The 20,000-nt window shown below is 39.9% G+C and overlaps 1 protein-coding gene across 1 annotated transcript in view; it reads left to right on the plus strand.

Annotated features, from left to right (window-relative positions):
- The window catches only part of LOC136845650 (uncharacterized), a 70,681-nt gene that overhangs the window by 46,771 nt on the left and 3,910 nt on the right, over window positions 1-20,000 (plus strand). Inside the window, exon 4 of the mRNA XM_067115800.1 lies at window positions 2,965-3,083. Within this exon, the coding sequence (XP_066971901.1) occupies window positions 2,965-3,083 (119 nt within the window). The remainder of the gene's footprint in view (window positions 1-2,964; window positions 3,084-20,000) is intronic.

Raw genomic sequence — 20,000 nt, forward strand, 5'->3', positions numbered from 1 at the left:
TATATATATATATATAGTCATAAACTGGGCCTTGGTCTTGGTTGCCAGGGCGAAGTGAAACAGGTTTATACTGATGCTGCCATGAAACCAAGAAAGCCGACTCATGAGCAAGGAAAAAGTTGTTGAAAACTTACCTTGAATTTTCCTGGATTTACAATTGAATGAGAAAGGTTGCCATTTGGGAATTAGAATTCTTTACAAATTTGGGGTTTATTTACAGAGACTTAACAAGTAAGCAATGAGACAAACAAACAACATGATAACTGATGAGGCAGACTCATTTAATAGGAGCATGGAATATAATGCAATGAGTGGCAACAAATAAGCTGATTAATAAGGGGCCAATGCGCAATACAATCAGTCAATGATAACATGTAACATGTAGTCTTGCCCTGATTATGACCAGGTAGATAATGCAAATGATGGAACTCCAGGATGGGAGAATAATTCATATGAACATTTTCGGGCCACAACGGATTTGTTATTGACTGCAACCAGGAATTTTCAGGATTTTGGGGTGGCAGGCTAGATACTGGAGCATGGAGTGCAATCGGTCCGCTTGTCTCTCCTGAAAGAGACGTCGCAGACTAACCCACGGAACACACAGAAGGAAATGGAATCTCCCTTATAAGTAAGGATACTTTACACAATTAAATATTAACCACTACATGTGCAGATAATTAGGATGAAATCCGTAAGCACAATATGGGGTGTAGCTGCGTGGGCTCTAGCTAATGAACCGCATGATGCACTCACACAAAGAGAATAAGTTTAACACTGGGTTAACTTAGCCTAAATAGCCCATAAAAATTGCACTGGGGGAGGGATAATTGATAATTATCACAGGATGTACTTGGTCCAAGACACGTGTTAAATGGCAGAGATATTGAGACTCTTAACAAGAAGGATTGCTTTGTGGAGGAGGAGTTAAAGTTTAAAAATGGGAAATTTAGGGGTTTAGAAATTAGAAGGGAAAAGAATTTATTATTGACTACTGCAACGTACGAACTTTGTATGACCATTGTGGGCGCCTAACAATCGTCCCGGCTGTTCGTCGAAGTCAGTTCAACCAGCGGAGAGGAAAAGGATGCAGCACGTGCGTTCTGGCGAGGTGCAGGAGGATCTGCTTGCTTCGGCTGTAATGATCTTGAAATTCAGACTTTTATGGGCCAACCGTAGGGGTCATACGCCAGCAACAAAACAGAGGAAAGAAGGTCTTAGGACTAAGTGCTTACAGATTAAAATCCTACCTCGCCCCTAGCGTTAAATGGCCTATTTGACCTCCCCCATACCTACATGCTTCCCCATCGCGTGATGGGGGTGGAAAAGGGGGTTTTCATTGTTCCCCAGATCGTACGATTTTAGGCGGGGGGGGGGAGGGGGGTGTTAAGGAGACCTAGCTCCTCACGGGTGCTAACGGCTATTATCTGGTTCAAATATGCTTGTTTCCGTCCGACGTCCGCCAATTTCCCTGGCTCGACAGTCAAATGAATAGCAGATTATTTCAAAATTAAATAATGCACTGAAATTTACAGGAGGGAGGGATGTATATCCTTGACAATATATATATATATATATATATATATATATATATATATATATATATATATATATATATATATATATATATATATATATATATATAAAGTTATAAAGTGCGAAACTCCTAAAGCAGTTCATTTTACTGAAGTCTCAACTTCCACATAAGTCATTTTGCGTTTGAAATGTCGTTCTGAAATGCTAATAAACTCTGACACTCCATAATTCTTTTACCATAATTTTGAGGCCAGTTTGCATTACCGTTTCAGCAACGTTTCCTGACATTTGTGTTTTGATTTTAGTTACCCTGATTTTCGTCATGGAGAAAATAACTTGAATGATAAATTAATAAATAGATTTCATAAAGGCAATATTCGTACGTAAAAAATGTTGAGTTTTAGATCACTCCATAGCAGAATGAAATGAAACTGCAGTACTGAATTTCAGAGAAACTTTAATAAATCCATTGTCATATCAGAGGAGGTTAGGATTAATCTGATAAAGGTTAAGATTTAACTAAAACATTTTTTGACCAAACATTTTAGTAGGAATGAATTAGTTATTTTTCATGATATATCTTACTCTAAAATGAGTTGTTAAATATCATCTATTCCTTTCTATGTGTTTAGGGATTAAAGTCTTGTATGAATTTCTTCCGTGGTTAAAACTCAAGAAAAAGTTAGGCATGATTTTAGAATTTCTCCAGAGCATTCGGCCTCAAATGAAAGTCTCATGTTGCTTTTAAGACGATAATTTTCTTAGAATCCCTTTCAAGACTCCTCATTACGGAAATTGCAATATGACCATCAGATGTGGGTAGATGTAATACCATTACTCATGATACCTTAAAGATGTCTCTGTTTTATTAAATGAATGTCAGTGAAGTTTAAAGCTAGACGAACACACACACACACACACACAGACTACGGAACAACGACCTCCTGAAATTGCCAAGTGTGAATGAAGGGTAATCAAGAAGGCAAACGTCCAGACGAAGGGAGATCAATAAAGATGCCATTAGACGACATGTGTCTATTGTAATTGGAGAACGGTTGATCGGTAGCCAGGCTGTGACAAGGTCAAGCAAGTTTGTTTTTTTTTAAACGATTTCTTTCTAGTTATAATTTAGTTCATCGTGACCGGACTATTTACGTTCATGCATTATTTTTTTAGATGCAATAAATTCTGGTCATTAAGTTCCATTTGAACACTTGAGAAAAATTAAAATAAGCATACCAAAAATGATTCTATTAAAAATTTCCCTTATTTCATTCTACTGACGAACGACAAACTAATCCAGTGAGATTTTACCTTACTGAACCAGTTGTGAATGTTGTTCGTCAGTGAAATAAAACAATGAAAATTTTGAATAGAAATGTTGTATACTAGATAATTTGATAACATACCTCGATATTCATCTTTCAGATTACCTCCATCAGAATCTAGCATCACTGAGGTGGAACCGAGATGGCCTCTTTACCATCGACCAGAAGAGTGGGCTGATCACACTGGCAGCTGCATTGGACTACGAACTCCACGACAAGGTAAATGAGAATCATTTTTCCTTGGGCTCTTGTCCTACTTCAGATTCCTTCCAATAGCCTTCTTAAGGCCTGAAGGGATTTACTGCATTTCTTCACATCTTTGATCCCAGTGGGGTCAATTGTACAGCTAATTGGATATCACTGAAATGTGTTCTCTTTTGGATATACTATTTGCTAATACGTAAACTGAAAAAATTTATGAATAAGTTTCTCACAGCAACAAATCCGTCCATTATGCCAAAATATAGATGGGGTTTGGCTATCATACTTTTGTTTACAATAACTGCAAATGACCGAACGGGATCAAATCTCAAAGGCAAGCCACGTGAAGTCTATAAACACTTTATATCTCTATGTCAATCGAGTCTTCACACTACAAAGCCAGTCCGGAAAAAAATCGAACCTAAGTAAATATTAAAAAAAAAAATGTTTTCCTTGGTTAGGGAAAAATAATGTTGGCCAACCAAAGGGAAAGACGAACTGACCAGCGTTTGATATAGATTTGTCTGCCCAGAACGAGGAGTCGAAGTCGCTCCAATGATTTGTATTGCAGTTACACTCGTACCAACCTCTCGGTGCAGTCAGAACTTGGGATCTATCTGCCAACGTTTCTACCTAAGACAATAAAAATACTGACGCTACGTGGTCGAACTCTCGTGCATGTTGGGCTAAATTCAGATTTCAGAAATATGAAACAGACCAGAGGTCCCTAGGCTACAGATTTTGAATAAAATTCTTCAGTTTTTATCGTTTATGTTTGCAGAATTCTTTTAGCAATTTATCTCTCTCTCTCTCTCTCTCTCTCTCTCTCTCTCTCTCTCTCTCTCTCTCTCTCTCTCTCTCTCTCTATATATATATATATATATATATATATATATATATATATATATACTCATATATATAAACAGGCCTGAATCGCGTCCTCTATTCCCATTATTGAACTGGCTAATTATAAAATTTGGGGTCGTTTAGTTGCCAAACTGGTACTGGATTTAATTCTTTAACAAGTGAAAATATGCGCAAGAATCGTTGTTTTTACACTTGATCTTGAGGACTGGAGCTGGGCGGTTCTCTTTTTGAATCGCCATTAATAATTTAGAATAAGACTGCGCCCTCCAACTAGATAACTTGAAATGAGATGTCTGTAACGACTTCCAACGTCGTGACGTTACATACCTCGTTCGTATGGTTGGTTGAGGTGTCAAGGTCTTATTCTGATTGGGCAGGCGCAAGCCTGCAGTGCGCTTACATTTCATTTCCAAGTGCTCTGGGAATCGAGGAAACTCTAAAGTAAGTTCGCTCCAATTTTGTGCCTTGTGGTATGTAAATTGTCCTCGTCAACTCGTTCATAAATTACTTCATTGTTAACAACAGCAAACAAAAGTGTCAACGAGTTTAGTTCGCGTAAAACTGAATGTTTGAATGCCTAACTAGTTTGGTTCCGTCAATGACTCGTCGTCTGGAAGAGTGGCTATTATCAGTTATCGTGTTTTGAAGCAATACTTCTTGTGTTCCATTTCTCATAACTGGGTCGCTGAATTCATCGTTCGGGTGTTGTACTGCTGTTGCTGTTCAATCTCGTAAACATGCCTCCCAGGAAGGTGAAATCTTTGACTCGGAAGAAATTTGACATTGTTGAGACCTGGACTATTGAAAGTTCGGACGCCGAGGCCATCTTAGCAGATGCAGAGAACGCCACTGTTGATGATTTAAGGACATCATTGAACTCTCTTCGTGACAATCATATAGTGATTTGAAAAGAGTCTCCGCAGGCAATCTGACTTGTGACGAAACTTTGAAAACATTGCGTGATGGTAGGTTACCTTCCACAAGCTGAGGCGCCCAGATAAATGAACGAATGGAAAAGCTATCGGAAAAAGAGGACATTCTAAGCAAGCTAATGAGGTCAGAAAATCTAATTCGTCATTCGTCAATTGAAGAAACTTTCTTGTCCGATTAGGATGGTGATTCGATCGTATAAAAGATTCAAGAAAAATTTCGAGCTATTAGTTCAGAGCCAGATGTCTGAGGAGATGGCGCTTTTGAGACTGAGAGAAGCATTGCGAGAAAACTCGAGGAAGGCCGCATTGTTCAGTCGAAATCGAGCTTGGATGAAGCATGGTCAGCATTAGATTGCATTTACGGAAGGAAACACCATCCGTGGCGCAGTCCTCAAGGACGTCCATGACATTAGGCCTGTCAGAAGCGAGTCTGATGCAGATGGTCTTCGTCGATTGGTAACGGAGCTTACTGTCGCTAAAGAGGACCTGAGATCCGGTAAACCGAACGTCTGCATTAGGTGAGTCGGCATTTTCCATCGTAATGGAAAAAATTCCAGTAGAACTGCGCTGGGAGAATCGACAGAAGAATTCTGGCAGACGACCTTGATGCTGAAGCCTCCTTCAATTTACTCTTAGAAATGGCCCACGGCAGCCTCAATCGAAGAAACAGCTAAATTGCGAGCAGAAGCTCATTCTAGTTACATTTTTCAGAGCCGACGACGGTCTCAAGAATTATCAGGTTAGCAGTAAGGACAGAAACACTGGTAACAATGGTTCGAAGGTGTCAAGCCTGGTAAGAATGGAACGCCCAAAAGGGTAATGGTTGGGAAGGAATCAAAACCAGGAAGCCAAAAATTCCCCATCTTCCGTTCAATCATGTGTTTTTCATTCTGGCTGATCACCAAACGTCTGAATGCAGAGTGTTCCTAGGTCTTTCGTCCATAAAAAGAGAGAAACCTTGAAGGAACATAACCGTGTGAAAAGTGCTGGTTCTCACCCCTTAAATCAGTGCAGAAATAAGCACGTTTGTCAGGAGGTTAATTGCAAGACGCCAGACAATCATCATACTCTATTGCATGCTGCTTGCCTAGCTGCGTCAAGCATAGTTTATGGTCCTGTTGATTTGAGAAACTCCGTCATCATCTGGGCCAGAACACAATGAGACCTAGTCATACAGCCTTCATGAAAAGGAAAGGCAATCTTTTCAGGGTTTCAGTTCTTTATGATTTGGGAGCCACTGTCTCGGCTGGGGGATTCTGAACTCGGTGGCAAAGGAAGCTTGTATTAAACCAGTATCCAGAATCAAGAATTTGATGATGAGGACTGCTGGGAGAGCCAGCCACAGGATTGGGGACCAGCTGATCTGTACAGCATCCCACTCTCTACGATGCAGAAGGTAACTTCGTGACTGCAGTTGATTGCATTGGTGTCGATTACATCGGTGAACTTGATGGAGGCAGTTATCGTGCAGCTGCTGACATGTTCAAAGATAATGTCGATCCATCAGAACTTTTAGAGCCTGTTCACGGTGACATCGAGTTGCTCATCGGAGACAATCATGCCAGCATATTTCCGCGAACGGTGAAGACAAGAGAAAACCTTGTTTTAGCTGAGACTAACTTCGGGTTCATTCTACATGGTTCTCACGAGACATTTTGCCGCCAATTCTCATGAACCAAGTGTGATGCTGTCGGAGCTCCTCAACAGAAAGATTTCTGCTGTTCTTCTGCAGTCAACGTCATCAGTTGCAGTAAGTCATGCTGAACGGCCGAAGGGGAAGTTTCCACAGATAAAGCCCGAGCAATGGCTCCGTGCAGGAGGTTGCAGAAAATGGCGGACAGTCGGTTCTTTCAATAAAGACCAGTGCTGAGACTGTGTTTGATCGTATGTGTGAAGTAGAGGGATGGTCAGTTTGTCATCGGTGCGACGCAGTCGGCATAAACTCAGAAGAGGAGCGAAGAGTACAGACATACAAGAGTTGCCTCACCTACGACCTGAACGGAAGATATTCGTTTGCAGGTTACCATGGAAGGAAAGCTTCCATACCTTGTCGGATAATCGACCTGTTGCCCTCAAACGCCTGAATTCGTTAAACGCACCATGTCCAGAAACAAAGCTTTAAAGAACTGGTATGTAGACGAATTTGAAAAGTTGATCAACGACGGCTATATGACAGAGGTTACAGCTGAGGAGGATGCGCAGTGGAAATCTAATGGCGGCAAAGTCTACTACATCTGTTATTTTGCACACTTTAATGAGCATAGTTCTCCCCACTCAGAATCATATTTGATGCAAGTGTTCCATTTAAAGGCAAGGCTATCAACTCCTTGTGGGAACCACCACCAAATTTGATTCCACCAATTCCAACCCTGCTGTTAAGGTTCCAGGAAAGAAAAATACCGGTTGCAATGGACATAAGTAAAGCATACTTCACTGTTCTTGAGACAGAAGAATCTCATCTGCCGCCTTCTGTGGAATCAACTGGACAAGGAAGAAGAAGTCAAGATGCTGCGATTACTACGAAACTCCTGGGGAACTACTCCAGCAGGTGGTATATGCAGTGTAGCAATGCTCATCATAGCTGAGAAATTCAAGGACAAGTACCACAGGTATTCGAATTCATAAAAATGAACTTGTATGTTGATGATGGTACTACAAGTGTTGATGATGTTTCCACGGCATTACAACTTGCTAAGGAACTCAACATTGTCCTCAGTGAGGCATCCTTCATCATAAAGCATTTCATGATCGGTGGAAGTGATAGTGATATTGATGCCCACATAAAGAAGTGCCCGGATGTACCTGACAATGTGCGAGCGGACACCAGAGCAGTGAAAGGATCCTGGGTATAATATATCATTCTGCCAACGATGAAATTTCCATTTCGGGTAGGATTAACTTCTCAAAGAAAAAGGAGAGGCATTAGATCAGAGGAAGATATCAGTTTAGAAAACTTTGATGATGCCTTCCTGACTTTCAGTCGAAGAAATTATCTACAGATCATAGCAGCAACCATCTATGATCCGACGGGACTTGGTAACTCCGGTTACCATCTGCCTGAAGCACCGAACTAGGTCAAATATTCCGCCTCAAACAGGAATGGGACGATCCGATCCTAGATGGTAATGATGAACTACCTACAACCGCGAGTCGGTGTAAAGAAGTGATTCGTTCGATCTACGGTCTAAAAAGAAGTCAGGTTTGTTCGCTGTCTAACACCGGAAACCGCAGTTGACAAACCCACTAGTAATTTTTTTGTGATAGTTCTCAGACTGCCTATGGATGTGTCGCGTACTACAACTGGAAGTTGGAAAATGGCGAGCGAAAGCATCTGTTCTTGCCATGTCAAGGCAAAACCTTGCCACAAATTCCGACATTAACGATCCCCGTGGTGAGTTACTTGGATGTCTGCTGGTGCCAGAATGCAACAGACTATCGTCAAAAATCAAGCTTCATTTTTGAAAGGGTAATGCTGCTAACTCGACAGCACCATAGTTCTGGGACAACTGCGTCACGAGCCCTACAAGTACAACATGTGGACAGCCGTATCGGTGAAATACAAACTCTGACTGATATTCGTGATTGGTACCATGGACTCTGAAAACAACGTTGCGATGATGCGTCACGCGGTCTTAACCCATCTGAAATGGGAAAGGATTACAGATGGCAAAAAGGTCAGACTTCGCGAAGAAGGACATCAACAAATGGCCAATCAAACATGCAAATGAAGTTCATGCGAAGAAAGAAGATCTGGACATAAGAATAAAAAGATCCACGGATGACCATTGGAAGATGCAAGTCACTATGTGTCCAGATTGATGGTGGAACAAATGAAGATTATTCAGTTATTCTTGATATCCTAAAAACATTTAACATAATGGTCGACAAAAATGACAGCCTGATGAAGATTAAACGTCGCATCTCTAGAATCATAAGATTTATGAAAAATGCTTCACAATTTTTCAGAGATCGAGCTGAAAGAACAGTGAAGACTATTCCAGTTGCCATCAGTAGTATGACGAAAGCAGAATGTTCGAGATGGTTTGCTGAAAATGATACATTTGTGCCTACCAAGCGTGAGTTAGTAATATCAAACTTGTTTCTTATTCAACAGGCTCAGCAGTCGCTACCGTCAGATGTAACATAAGCTAAAGTCACTGAGACCAATACTGGACGTCGACGGTGTGTGGAGAGCACTAGGGTCGTACTGGTGCTGCTCTATCAAACCCGCCTGCGATTATACGTGCTCTGAACCCTTTGCAGAGATCTTGGTGCGTAAATGTCACCAACCGCAGCACTCTGTGTGGATACTACTCTTGCCCTAGCACGTGAGCAGTTCTGGATCCTCAGCGGTAAAGCGGTTCGTCAGCAAAGTTGTGTCGCAGTGCCCATATTGTCGCTTTCTACGGAAGAAGATCCGCCCAAGTAGAGATCGCTCCTCGTAAGGTGGAACAACTCGATGCGATCACCAGTATTCGGAACATGTGGTCATTGACATAGCTGGTCCGTTCAATACCATCGCAGATCGCTAGAGACGAAGAAATTACCGGGTAAATTCTGGTAAAGCCTGGATTCTGGTCATCGTGTGTCGTGCATCTGGTGGCCCACATAGAGGTCCTTAGAGAGGATTACGATACCAACTGCTTCCTTGCAGGTTTTGATGCTTTTACTAGAATCGCGGAAAACCCGTCTGTGACTGCAGATCTTGGTTCGCAAATCCGTGAGTGCTGCAAACGTTATGAGCCTTTGGAACCATACCAAGATGGCAAAGATTCAGACAAATCCCGAAACAACAACCTGGCACTTCATACCATCTGGAGCTCATTAAATCAGTCGGACAAGCTGGAGAGGATGATCAGAAACTGTGAAGAACACTTTAGAAGCTGTCACTGCTTCAGAAACCTGAGTTTACTAAGTTGCGTTTGCAGAGACTAATGTACAGTGTTGCTGATATGATAAATGATAGGCCTTTAGGTGTTCATAGAAATAATGTTGCCAAATTGGACGCTGTGAGATTACTACGTCCAAATGACCTTATTTTGGGTAGATCAAACGGTGATATTAGTGAACTTTAGATTTCTGAGTTGGCTAAAACACCTGAGCAAATGATACACAAAATACTCGCACTGAATGAACTCTTTTTAAATCATTGGTGGAAAATATGGTATGATCAAATTTTCCAGCTCTTCTTCCCAGAGAAAAGTGGTCAGATTCCAACCGGGGTAGAGATAAATGATATCGTAATAATCAGAGATACTAATCCCGATGTAACCAGTGGTCTTGGGGCTAAGTTGTTTCTGAAAACAAGTCGTCTGATAATATAACACGTTCAGTATCGGTGCTGGTATAAGTCTGATGAAAAATCTAAGTTTGTCACTAAGTCGGTCAGAGATTTGGTTGTCATTCTGAGGAACAATGAACGTACTGATTTGTAGACATTTACAGTAACATCGTGAGATTTTCAGTTGCATATAACGTACAATTTGTCGCAAAAGTACAATTTCATCTAAATGGAGTACTTTTTTTCAATATGTTGTCGTTTTGTTTCATGTTCTTATTAAAAAAAAAGTTAAAAATGTAAAAAAAAAAAAAAAAAATTCAAGTTCCTGTTTCTTGCTTATTTATTAAATGAGATCAAGTTTTATCTATAGTTCTAGTATGTAAAATTTTTTACAAAAGGTTCAAAAGTGAATTTTAATGAAAAACGTGTATAATTTATAAGAGTAAAATTAATTGAGATAAAGCTCGGAGTGTAAACAGACACGAATCGCGTCCTCTATTCCCATTATTGAACTAGCTAATTATAAAATTTGGGGTCGTTTAGTTGCCAAACTAGGTACTGGACGAATTCTTTAACAAGTGAAAATATGCGCAAAGAATCGTTGTTTTACACTTGATCTTGAGGACTGGAGCTGGGCGGTTCTCTTTTCGAGATCGCCATTAATAATTTAGAATAAGACTGCGCCCTCCAACTAGATAACTTGGAAATGAGATGTCTGTAACGACTTCAACGTCGTGACGTTACATGCCTCGTTCGTATGGTTGGTTGAGGTGTCAAAGGTCTTATTCTGATTGGGCAGGCGCAAGCCCCTGCAGTTGCGCTACAATATATATATATATATATATATATATATATATATATATATATATATATATATATATATATATATATATATATATATATATATATCTGACACATTTCTTATGGTGCTCCATTCTCCTTACCAATATTTTTCTAGTTTGGCCAATATAAAAGTTATATAGATGGAAATTATCTTTAAAATTTTTATTACATGGTAGTACAAGCAGGTTTTGTGATGTAAGCGTCTTTGCTACCATCATAAAAAAATCATTTTCTCTGCTTTTGAAGCTTTGTTTAATACAGAATAAGTATATTTCTATTTCTTGCCTGTATTCCTAAACATAACGATTTCATTATCAATTATCAAAGTATTCATGGCTAAATATAAGCAATGCTCTTAGAATTATGGATGTGAAAAGTTGCTTCTTAATTTTATCATATACAGGCAGAAATACTGTTAGGTCTTCAGTACACAATGTATTAATATCCATTATCAGTCTTACACACAAGGTAACCCAAGAAGGTAGACTATCATCATTTTCCACTTCCCCAGTGAATATCACAGATGGCACTGAGCCACTTAATTTGCTAGGAAAGTTTTTCACGTTTTCGTGAACAAACCTGAACCATACTGCACTGAACGGAATGATTTTGTTCAATATTTTCCTTTTAAAAATTTCATATACAAATTACATATCACTGGAAATAAAGGGTTACCCATTGCCATACTAAAAATTTAAGAGTAATATTTTCTGTTGAGTTGCAGTTTAGATTCTCTTAAGCATATTTTTATTTATTCTATTTGAGCATTCGTGGAAAATGTCATATCTTGTTGTCTTCTTTCTAATGTATCCGATAATAATTCCATGAAGTCGTCATTAGGTACCTTTGTGGTTAATGGTGCCTCGCCCAAACTCAGAACCCTGGATTCACTATTAAACTGTCCATTATTTTAATTTGCTTATGAACCCAACATCGTTCTTTATATGAGAATCAGAAATGGTACCAACCAAAAATCTAATCTCCACAATGTATTTTTCTAAACTGTAAGATGCATAAACCAACCGAAATTGTAACTGGCTCAGTGGGAGAATTTGTTTCACGAGTCTTAATTGTTCCATAGGCATACGGTAATGACGGAAAGATCACACGGCAAAAGTCTCTATCAGGGTTTGACTTCCTTTGAATGTTTCACTTTCCATCAAAATGACAGTTCTCAACCTTTTAGCTCTTCTTTGGGCGAGTCGGTAGAGCTGTGGCCTATCACTCGGTAGGCCCGAGTTCGAGTGTCCGGCCGGCTGATGAAGAGTTAGAGGAATTTGTTTCTGGTGATAGAATTTCATTTCTCGCTATAATGTGGTTCGGATTCCACAATAAGCTGTAGGTCCCGTTGCTGAGTAACCAACTGGTTCTTAGCCACGTAAAATAAGTCTAATCCTTCGGGCCAGCCCTCTCTAGGAGAGCTGTTAATCAGCTCAGTGGTCTGGTAAAACTAAGGTATACTTAACTTTTCTATAGGATTTACATTTAGGTCTTTTAGTATGTATTTTCATCACCCAAAAAATTATTCATTTCTCCTCGTTGACGATATAATATGTATTAGGCAAGGGAACGAAAATGTGGATAATTTATTTGATAAATTAAGTGAATTAACCTCATCCGTGAAATTTACTATGGGAATGGAAAATGATGGTTGCCTACCATTCTTAGATTACCTAATACACAGAACTAATAACGGTTTTAAATACAGTTTATACAGAAAAAAAAGTATATCTTAGTTTAACCAGACCACTGAGCTGATTACCAGCTCTCCTAGGGCTGGTCCGAAGGATTAGATTTATTTTACGTGGGTAAGAACCAATTGCTGATTAACAGCTCTCCTAGAGACGGCTGGCCAGAAGGATTAGATTTATTTTACGTAGCTAAAAACCAATTGGTTACCTAGCAATGGGACCTACAGCTTATTGTGGAATCCGAGCCACATTATAGCGAGAAATGAATTTCTATCACCAGAAATAAATTCCTCTTATTCTTCATTGGCCGGTTGGAGATTCGAACTCGCGACCAACAGAGTGGTAGCTGAGAACGCAATCCGCTTGCCCAAAGAGGAACTAGTTTATACAGAAAACCTACCATTATTTCTATCTATGTATATTTTTCTTTTGATGAAAACAATAAAGTTAAGAAATTAGTTTTAACTGCCCTGTGTTTAATACTGTATGTAGACTTGAATATATTGATGATGGAATGGGTTAATCAAAAGTACAAGCAAGAAATTTAAATACCCTGATCCTGTATTAGACAATGCATTAAACGCAGCACAAAACTTTCCATGATAACTGAAAAGAAACAACAAAGAAAGCCCTGCTTGAACTACCTTATGACAACAATTTCAAAAATATTCCCCATCTGCTTAAGCATTCTGGAGTTAATGGAGCGTTTGAAAACAGTAAAACAATGAACATGTAATAATAAAGAACTTTCCCGACATCACTGAAGGTTTGCTAAAAACAAATGGGTGTTACAGACTAATACACACACAAACGAAGCCACTCCAACATCTAAAAACATAACAGACACCTCACACGTCTCGAACTGTCGACCTAACCGCTCAACTCTCCTCGCTGCTGGGAGAAAGGGAGCTGGTGATTTGGTACGATACATGTCCAGTACATGCGCTACCGGGGTCTAAGCGATGTCAGGCAGGGCAGCCGATCGGGACTACGGTCTACCCCAAAGCCAAATCAAAGTCCTTCAAAAGAAGGCATCGTGTTTACCCCATACAAAAAATGGGAAAAAGCACGTTAAAAGACGAAGAAGAAGATTGAAGGATGTGTAAGTTAAATGCCATGTAAGTCTTTGGTAACTTTCATAATGATCAGACTTGAAAAAGGCAAAAAGAGAATAGACGAACACAGAGAATGTGTAAGATATGCAAAGCTGAACAGTGGAGTTTTCGTACATGTTAGTGAAAACGATCAAGAATTGGGGCACGTGTTTTATATGTCAGTAAAACACAGGAATGGAAAACCCGGGGCTAAATCCTGACAGGTTTCAGCTTTATTGCTGTGCTATGATCAGAAGACTGATATATGTGAGTACAAATCAACAATTTGTAAGCTGGAGAACAAATAGAACGTTGGAAACCAAATATTCACACCTGGCCGGGGCGACTGGATGGAACCGTATACTCATTGGTGGATGATGTCAAGTAATCTATTTACAGATCTGTTTATCTAATGCTTACCTCGTTCTTATCATTGCCAACTAACTTCCTCTAGATTTATACATTTTATAAAATTATTCTAGAATCAATGATCAAGGGAATACATCTCCTGAATTAAATTCATATTCTCGTAAAGATTTCTCTTATAAAACTAGACTCAGTGGTGTTTCTATCCGGTGCACTATTAGCTTAAACTATATGTATGTATGTATGTATAATATATATATATATATATATATATATATATATATATATATATATATATATATATATATATATATATATATATATATATATATATATATATATATCGAGCTGTGATGAATACATCAATATGTAAAAGATAGGATGGCGCATGGATGATAGCCTTGTCCTATGAGATCGTTCATTTATTTTCGTTAGAAATGCTTTTGGAAAGCCCCTTCCATTTTTTTTTTATGAAAGTTACAATTGTATTTTATTTGAACATTGGCACTGGGAACTTTTTTCAGTGCTATTTTGTCCTTCTTCAATTTTTTTTTTATTTTTCGTTAAAAAATTTACATCTCAATTGCAATAAGATATTTTACAAATATTTCATTGTGCACATCTAGGCATACGATAACGTCACTGCTTTTTTTTAATCTTCAATCCTGTTTTTTTCTCATTAGAAAGATAAAACGTAAACCTGCCTTTAACAATACATTATAACCCATTTCCCCTGGATTTTGTTTACCATTCTTCTTCAAATCCAATCACTTAATTTTTGCTGTTGATGGGCCATTACATAGGGAATTTTTTTTCACACATTCCCCTCGCTAGAAAGGAACTTCGAGGAATAAAGGAAGTTCTAGGATAACAGATCTATCCCACTTTCATCGAAACCTAAACCACATTTTCGCAAACAAAGTGGAAATAAAAACAAGATAACAGTTCCTGGCTGCATTTTCCAAAGACGTAACCAAGTACTGGGACCTTTCCCTGAAAATAGCTGGACGCCATATCTTAAAGACTAACCATAGAATTTTCTCTAAAATAATCTCATTATGTTTCCCGCACCCAAAGTACCCCCTCAGCTCTTCAATCCAACACCACCCAATCTAACCTAACTTAGGGGTATGGCAAAAAAAAAAAAAAAAAAAAAAAAAAAATAAAAAACGGGCTGGTGCAATACTAGCATACATCTAAGGAATTTGCGGCATTTCTGCTGAAGTATGACAGGAGGAAATCTGCCGTTGTGCACCGCCATTACCGTGAGATATGGGTGTCCAATGCAGATTTTTAAGGCCCTTGCTTGATGCTAATGAGGACTCAGACGTACTCAAGAGAGAATATTTTCATACCAGCGCTCCTAACTCAACGAAGGGTGTAATTTTCAAAAAGTATTTATATCGGCATTTGCAGAGAGAGAGAGAGAGAGACTTATTTTCTTTCAATAACTTTTAATAGGTTAGAGAGAGAGAGAGAGAGAGAGAGAGAGAGAGAGAGAGAGAGAGAGAGAGAGAGATACTTATTTTCTTCCAATACCTTTAATAGGTTATATGGAATCATAGAAGGTTGTTAAAATAAGATTACTTGAGATTTTTTCACACTAGCCTATCTGTATTTATTCACATTTAATATACATACTTCATCAGGATCGTGTGCAAAGTAGTGATCTGATAGACAATAATAATAATAATAATAATAATAATAATATAATAATAATAATAATAATAATAATAATAATAATAATAATAATAATATATGAAGGTAACAGACCCTCTCTCAATCATGTCTTGTTAAAGAGAATGGCAACATTAGTGGAATTGATTTTATATTTGATCTTCTCAATTCTTCTTATTATTTTCTTCTTATCAGGGCTGATATTTGCTAATAACTGGCTGTGTTCATAGTCTGGATAAGGAATTCGTTTCTTGAAATACTAATTTTATTGCATATGAAAAATGGAAGTTAAAAGTGGCGTCTGATCGCTGTAGAGTTTGCAAATTACAGAATCTGGAAATCAGGATTATACTCGTGTTTCCAACCGTATCATCGGTTCATTCTCAAGGAAGGGTGGACTTGTTCTGTTTGGAATGGGGTCGTTAGATGGTATTTATAGTGTCCCAGGTGTCCCGTGTCGTGGGGCTGAATTTTCATTGGCTGGTTCAGGGATTAAGTTCCTGAGCCGAACCATCTCCCAGTGGTCGATGCTCACACTGGTCTCCGTGTGCGGACATTGGAGACCGGGAGGGTAGTACTGGGAAGATCACTGCCGGTAGATGGGGGCACCACCTGATTGGTTCGTTTGTTTGGCTCTGGGGTGCTGGTGGGCAGCGTCCTATGTGCCACTACTGGGAAGAGGGAAGTCTCCTGTGTGGTGTTGAGGCTAGGTTTCTCCTTTCCGATGTGTAGGGCCTCCAGGAGGCAGAGGCGGCGGTGGTCTGCTGCCTTATCAATAATTCCGATATTAGGAATTATATCCTTTCAGGTTTTTCTGATATTGTGAATATTCACAGCATGATTATGGGTGGCACCTTCCTGCGCATGGCAGGAGATCCTCTTGAAAAATCTCATGGTGGTCATCCCAATGTAGGCAGCGAGGTATTCCTGGACAGGGCATTTGTACTGATAGACCATGTTGCTTTTATTGAGAGGGTTCTACACTGTGGAGGCCGGGCTGTTTTTCATAATCAGGCCGCTGGTCTTCTTGCTTTTGTAATAAATTACTAATTTAACCTTTTTTCAGGGTCCGTAGGGGAGACGTTTCCTTCTATGATATTGCAAAGGGCTAGTCCATCCTCTTTGTATTTTCTGTGGAATACGTCCTGGTAAAAGAGAGTGACGTCTTCAAGGGCAGCAGGGTGAGGCTCCTGCTGATACCATTTATCAATGCTTCTTCGTATACATTTTGTGATGTCTTGGTTGGAATACCCATTGTTAATCAAAACCTGGACAACAAGCTCTAATTTGGTGTGTGTGTCCTTCCAAGAGGAGCAGTGTGAAAGAGCTTTCCTGATGAAGATGCTGATCACAGTGCGCTTGTATCTCTCTGGACACCCACTCTCACCATTCAGGCACATGCCCAGGTTCGTGGGTTTTGTATAACTTGCATTAAGAAGCACTCCTCTTGTTGCCTGACAAGGTCATCAAGGAAGGGGAGGCGACGATCACGGCAACGTTCGATGGTAAAGTTGAGGCTACTGTGGTCGTGGAAGGCTTGCCGCAGGTGTTCTATTTCTTCCACAGTGCTGGCACTTATGAAGGTGTCATCAGTATACTGGACATATATCGAGAGTTTCTCAATGGCGGCGAATACCCGACATTCCACAGCACCCATGTAGAAGTTTGCGAAAAGTACTCCGAGGGGAGGACCCCTCACTACACCATCTTTTTGTATGTACATATGGCCCCTGTGGGTAGAGAAGGGCACTTTTTTTTTTGTACAAATCTTGAGGAGAGTTTGGAGGACATGTTCGGGGAGGTTTAATGGGGGTGTGGAGTCGTCTCTATATACATGATCCAGAATTATCTGGATTCTTTCATCCACGGGGACATTCATCGATGCAATAACTCCTCCCAGGGGTGTTGCTTTCGGGGCTTCTATAAACTCGGCTGAGGACTTCAAACTGTGGTCATCTTGGACGTAAGGAGTCAAAATAGCATTCAATTTCTTTGCGGGCTGGTATGTAGGGGCAGGAATCTAGCTAATAATGGGGAGTAACGGGTTCCCTGGTTTATGGGTTTTAATGCTCCTGTATATGTAGCCAAGGTCATAGTCCCCTACGATCAGCAGCAGGTGAGAGTGTTGGAAGCTGCATTGCCAGTCTCAATGATCCTGTTAGCCTCGCACTTAATGTCATCTACCAGGTTCTTAGTGATCTGCTGCTCTCTGCCAGTATCTTATCCAACTTGTGGTGGTATTCTTCAGTGTGGATGAGTACAAAGGCAGCGATTTTATCGGCCTGACAGATGGTGACTTCCTCTGGCTCGGAGCTCTTTGGCTGCTTCCCTTAGGTGCCTATTGATCACATCACTCTTGTAATCACCACTTTCTGTAAGGGCCTCGGCCAGGAGAGGCTGGAGGGTGTCCGTGGTATGTATGGTACCTTGATCTTCATGCTTGTGTATGGTGTCCAGTAAGTACTCGATTTCAAGGCGTTGCTCCATGGGCCTTGGTCGGGTAGAGAAATGACAATTAAGTCCCATACATAGAATTCTATCTTGTTCGGCAGTAGGTACATAGTCGGTCAGATTAATGTATTCCTCTCTCTTCGGTGGGAGCCGTAGTTTTCCTCCATTAAGGGTGACCAGTTTCTTTGTTATTGTCCTCATTCTCTTTACAAGATCCTTCTTTTCCAGGCAGTGCAGGCATTCCACGATGGTGCTGGGGTGTGCCCACTCTTGGGAGAAATCATCATCTCTACTGGCTGTTCCATAATAAGCATTGCCTTTACGGACACTCAGATGGCTGCTACAGGGTTACTGCTGCGACTGTGATGGAGGTTGTCCCACTCAGCTTACAAGTTCTTCAACTTGTCATCGAGTGCGACTCTGTCTCGTTCCTTTGCAGAAAGCTGACGTTGAAGTAGGGTCCTCCTGAAGCTCCTAGTGCCCAAGTCTTCCTGTGCAGATGGGTCATGTAGCCGTAGAATAGTACATGAAGGTAACAGACCCTCTCTCAAGCATGTCTTATTAAAGAGAATGGCAGCATCAGTGGAACTGATTTTATATATGGTCTTCTTAATTCTTCTTATTTTCTTCTCATCAGGGCTGATATTTGCTAATAACTGGCTGGTGTTCACAGTCTGCATAAAGAATTGGTTTCTTGAAATATATACTAATTTTATTGCATATGAAAAATGGAAGTTAAAAGTGGCGTCTGATTACTGTAGAGTTTGCAAATTACAGAATCTGGAAATCAGGATTATTCATGTGCAGAATCTTTGTCATTGTTCTAAGGGCGTAGCGGAATTCCAGTGTTTCCAACCTTATCATTAGTTCATTCTCAAGGAAGGGCAGACTTGTTCTGGTTGGAATGGTGTCGTTAGACGATATTTATGGTGTCCCGGGTTTCCTGTGTTGTGAGCGCTGAATTTTCATTGGCTGGTTCAGGGGGTCAAGTTCCTGAGCCAAACCGTCTCCCAAAGGTCGATGCTGGCACTGGTCTCCGCGTGCGGACGTTGGAGACTGGGAAGGTCACTGCCGGTAGATGGGGGCACCACCTGATTGGTTTGTTTGTTTGGCTCTGGGGTGCTGGTGGGCAGCGCCCTATGTGCCACTACTGGGAGGAGGGAAGTCTCCTGTGTGGTGTTGAGGCTAGGTCTCTCCTTTCTGATGTGTAGTCCATGTTGGTTTTGGCACTTTTACAAATTGCCACTTCAGCTTAAGAATGAAAAATTACAATGATAATAAATAAATGATTCTGATCATGCCGTGATGATGAGTGAAGTGTTTATATTTTCTCTAGAAATTATTGAGATCCATATTTATGTTTCCACTATGCATTTTCCGTTTTTATTTTTCTTATTTTTTTGAAATCATTCAGAAGTGATACTGTCTTTAATAGTACAATTAAAAATACATAGACGCAATGCATATCACAATTTAGGAAAGTCAGGAGTAACATTCCAGTCCTTTCTTTTTTGTTTTTCTCTCTCTCCAGCTTGTCATAACTTTTCTCAAGACTAAAATGGAAAGGAGACGTCTGAAAGTACTGACTTTCTGCTTTCACTTATCAACAAAGTGATTAAAAAAAGTTTTATATGTTCATCTTTCAATTATTTTAACTTGTGGTAGCATCTGTTCTCATGAAGGAGGAATCTATAAAACACACAAACGCACACGCACAGACACACACACACACA

Source organism: Macrobrachium rosenbergii, chromosome 14 (genome assembly GCF_040412425.1).
Source record: "Macrobrachium rosenbergii isolate ZJJX-2024 chromosome 14, ASM4041242v1, whole genome shotgun sequence".
NCBI lineage: Eukaryota > Metazoa > Arthropoda > Malacostraca > Decapoda > Palaemonidae > Macrobrachium > Macrobrachium rosenbergii.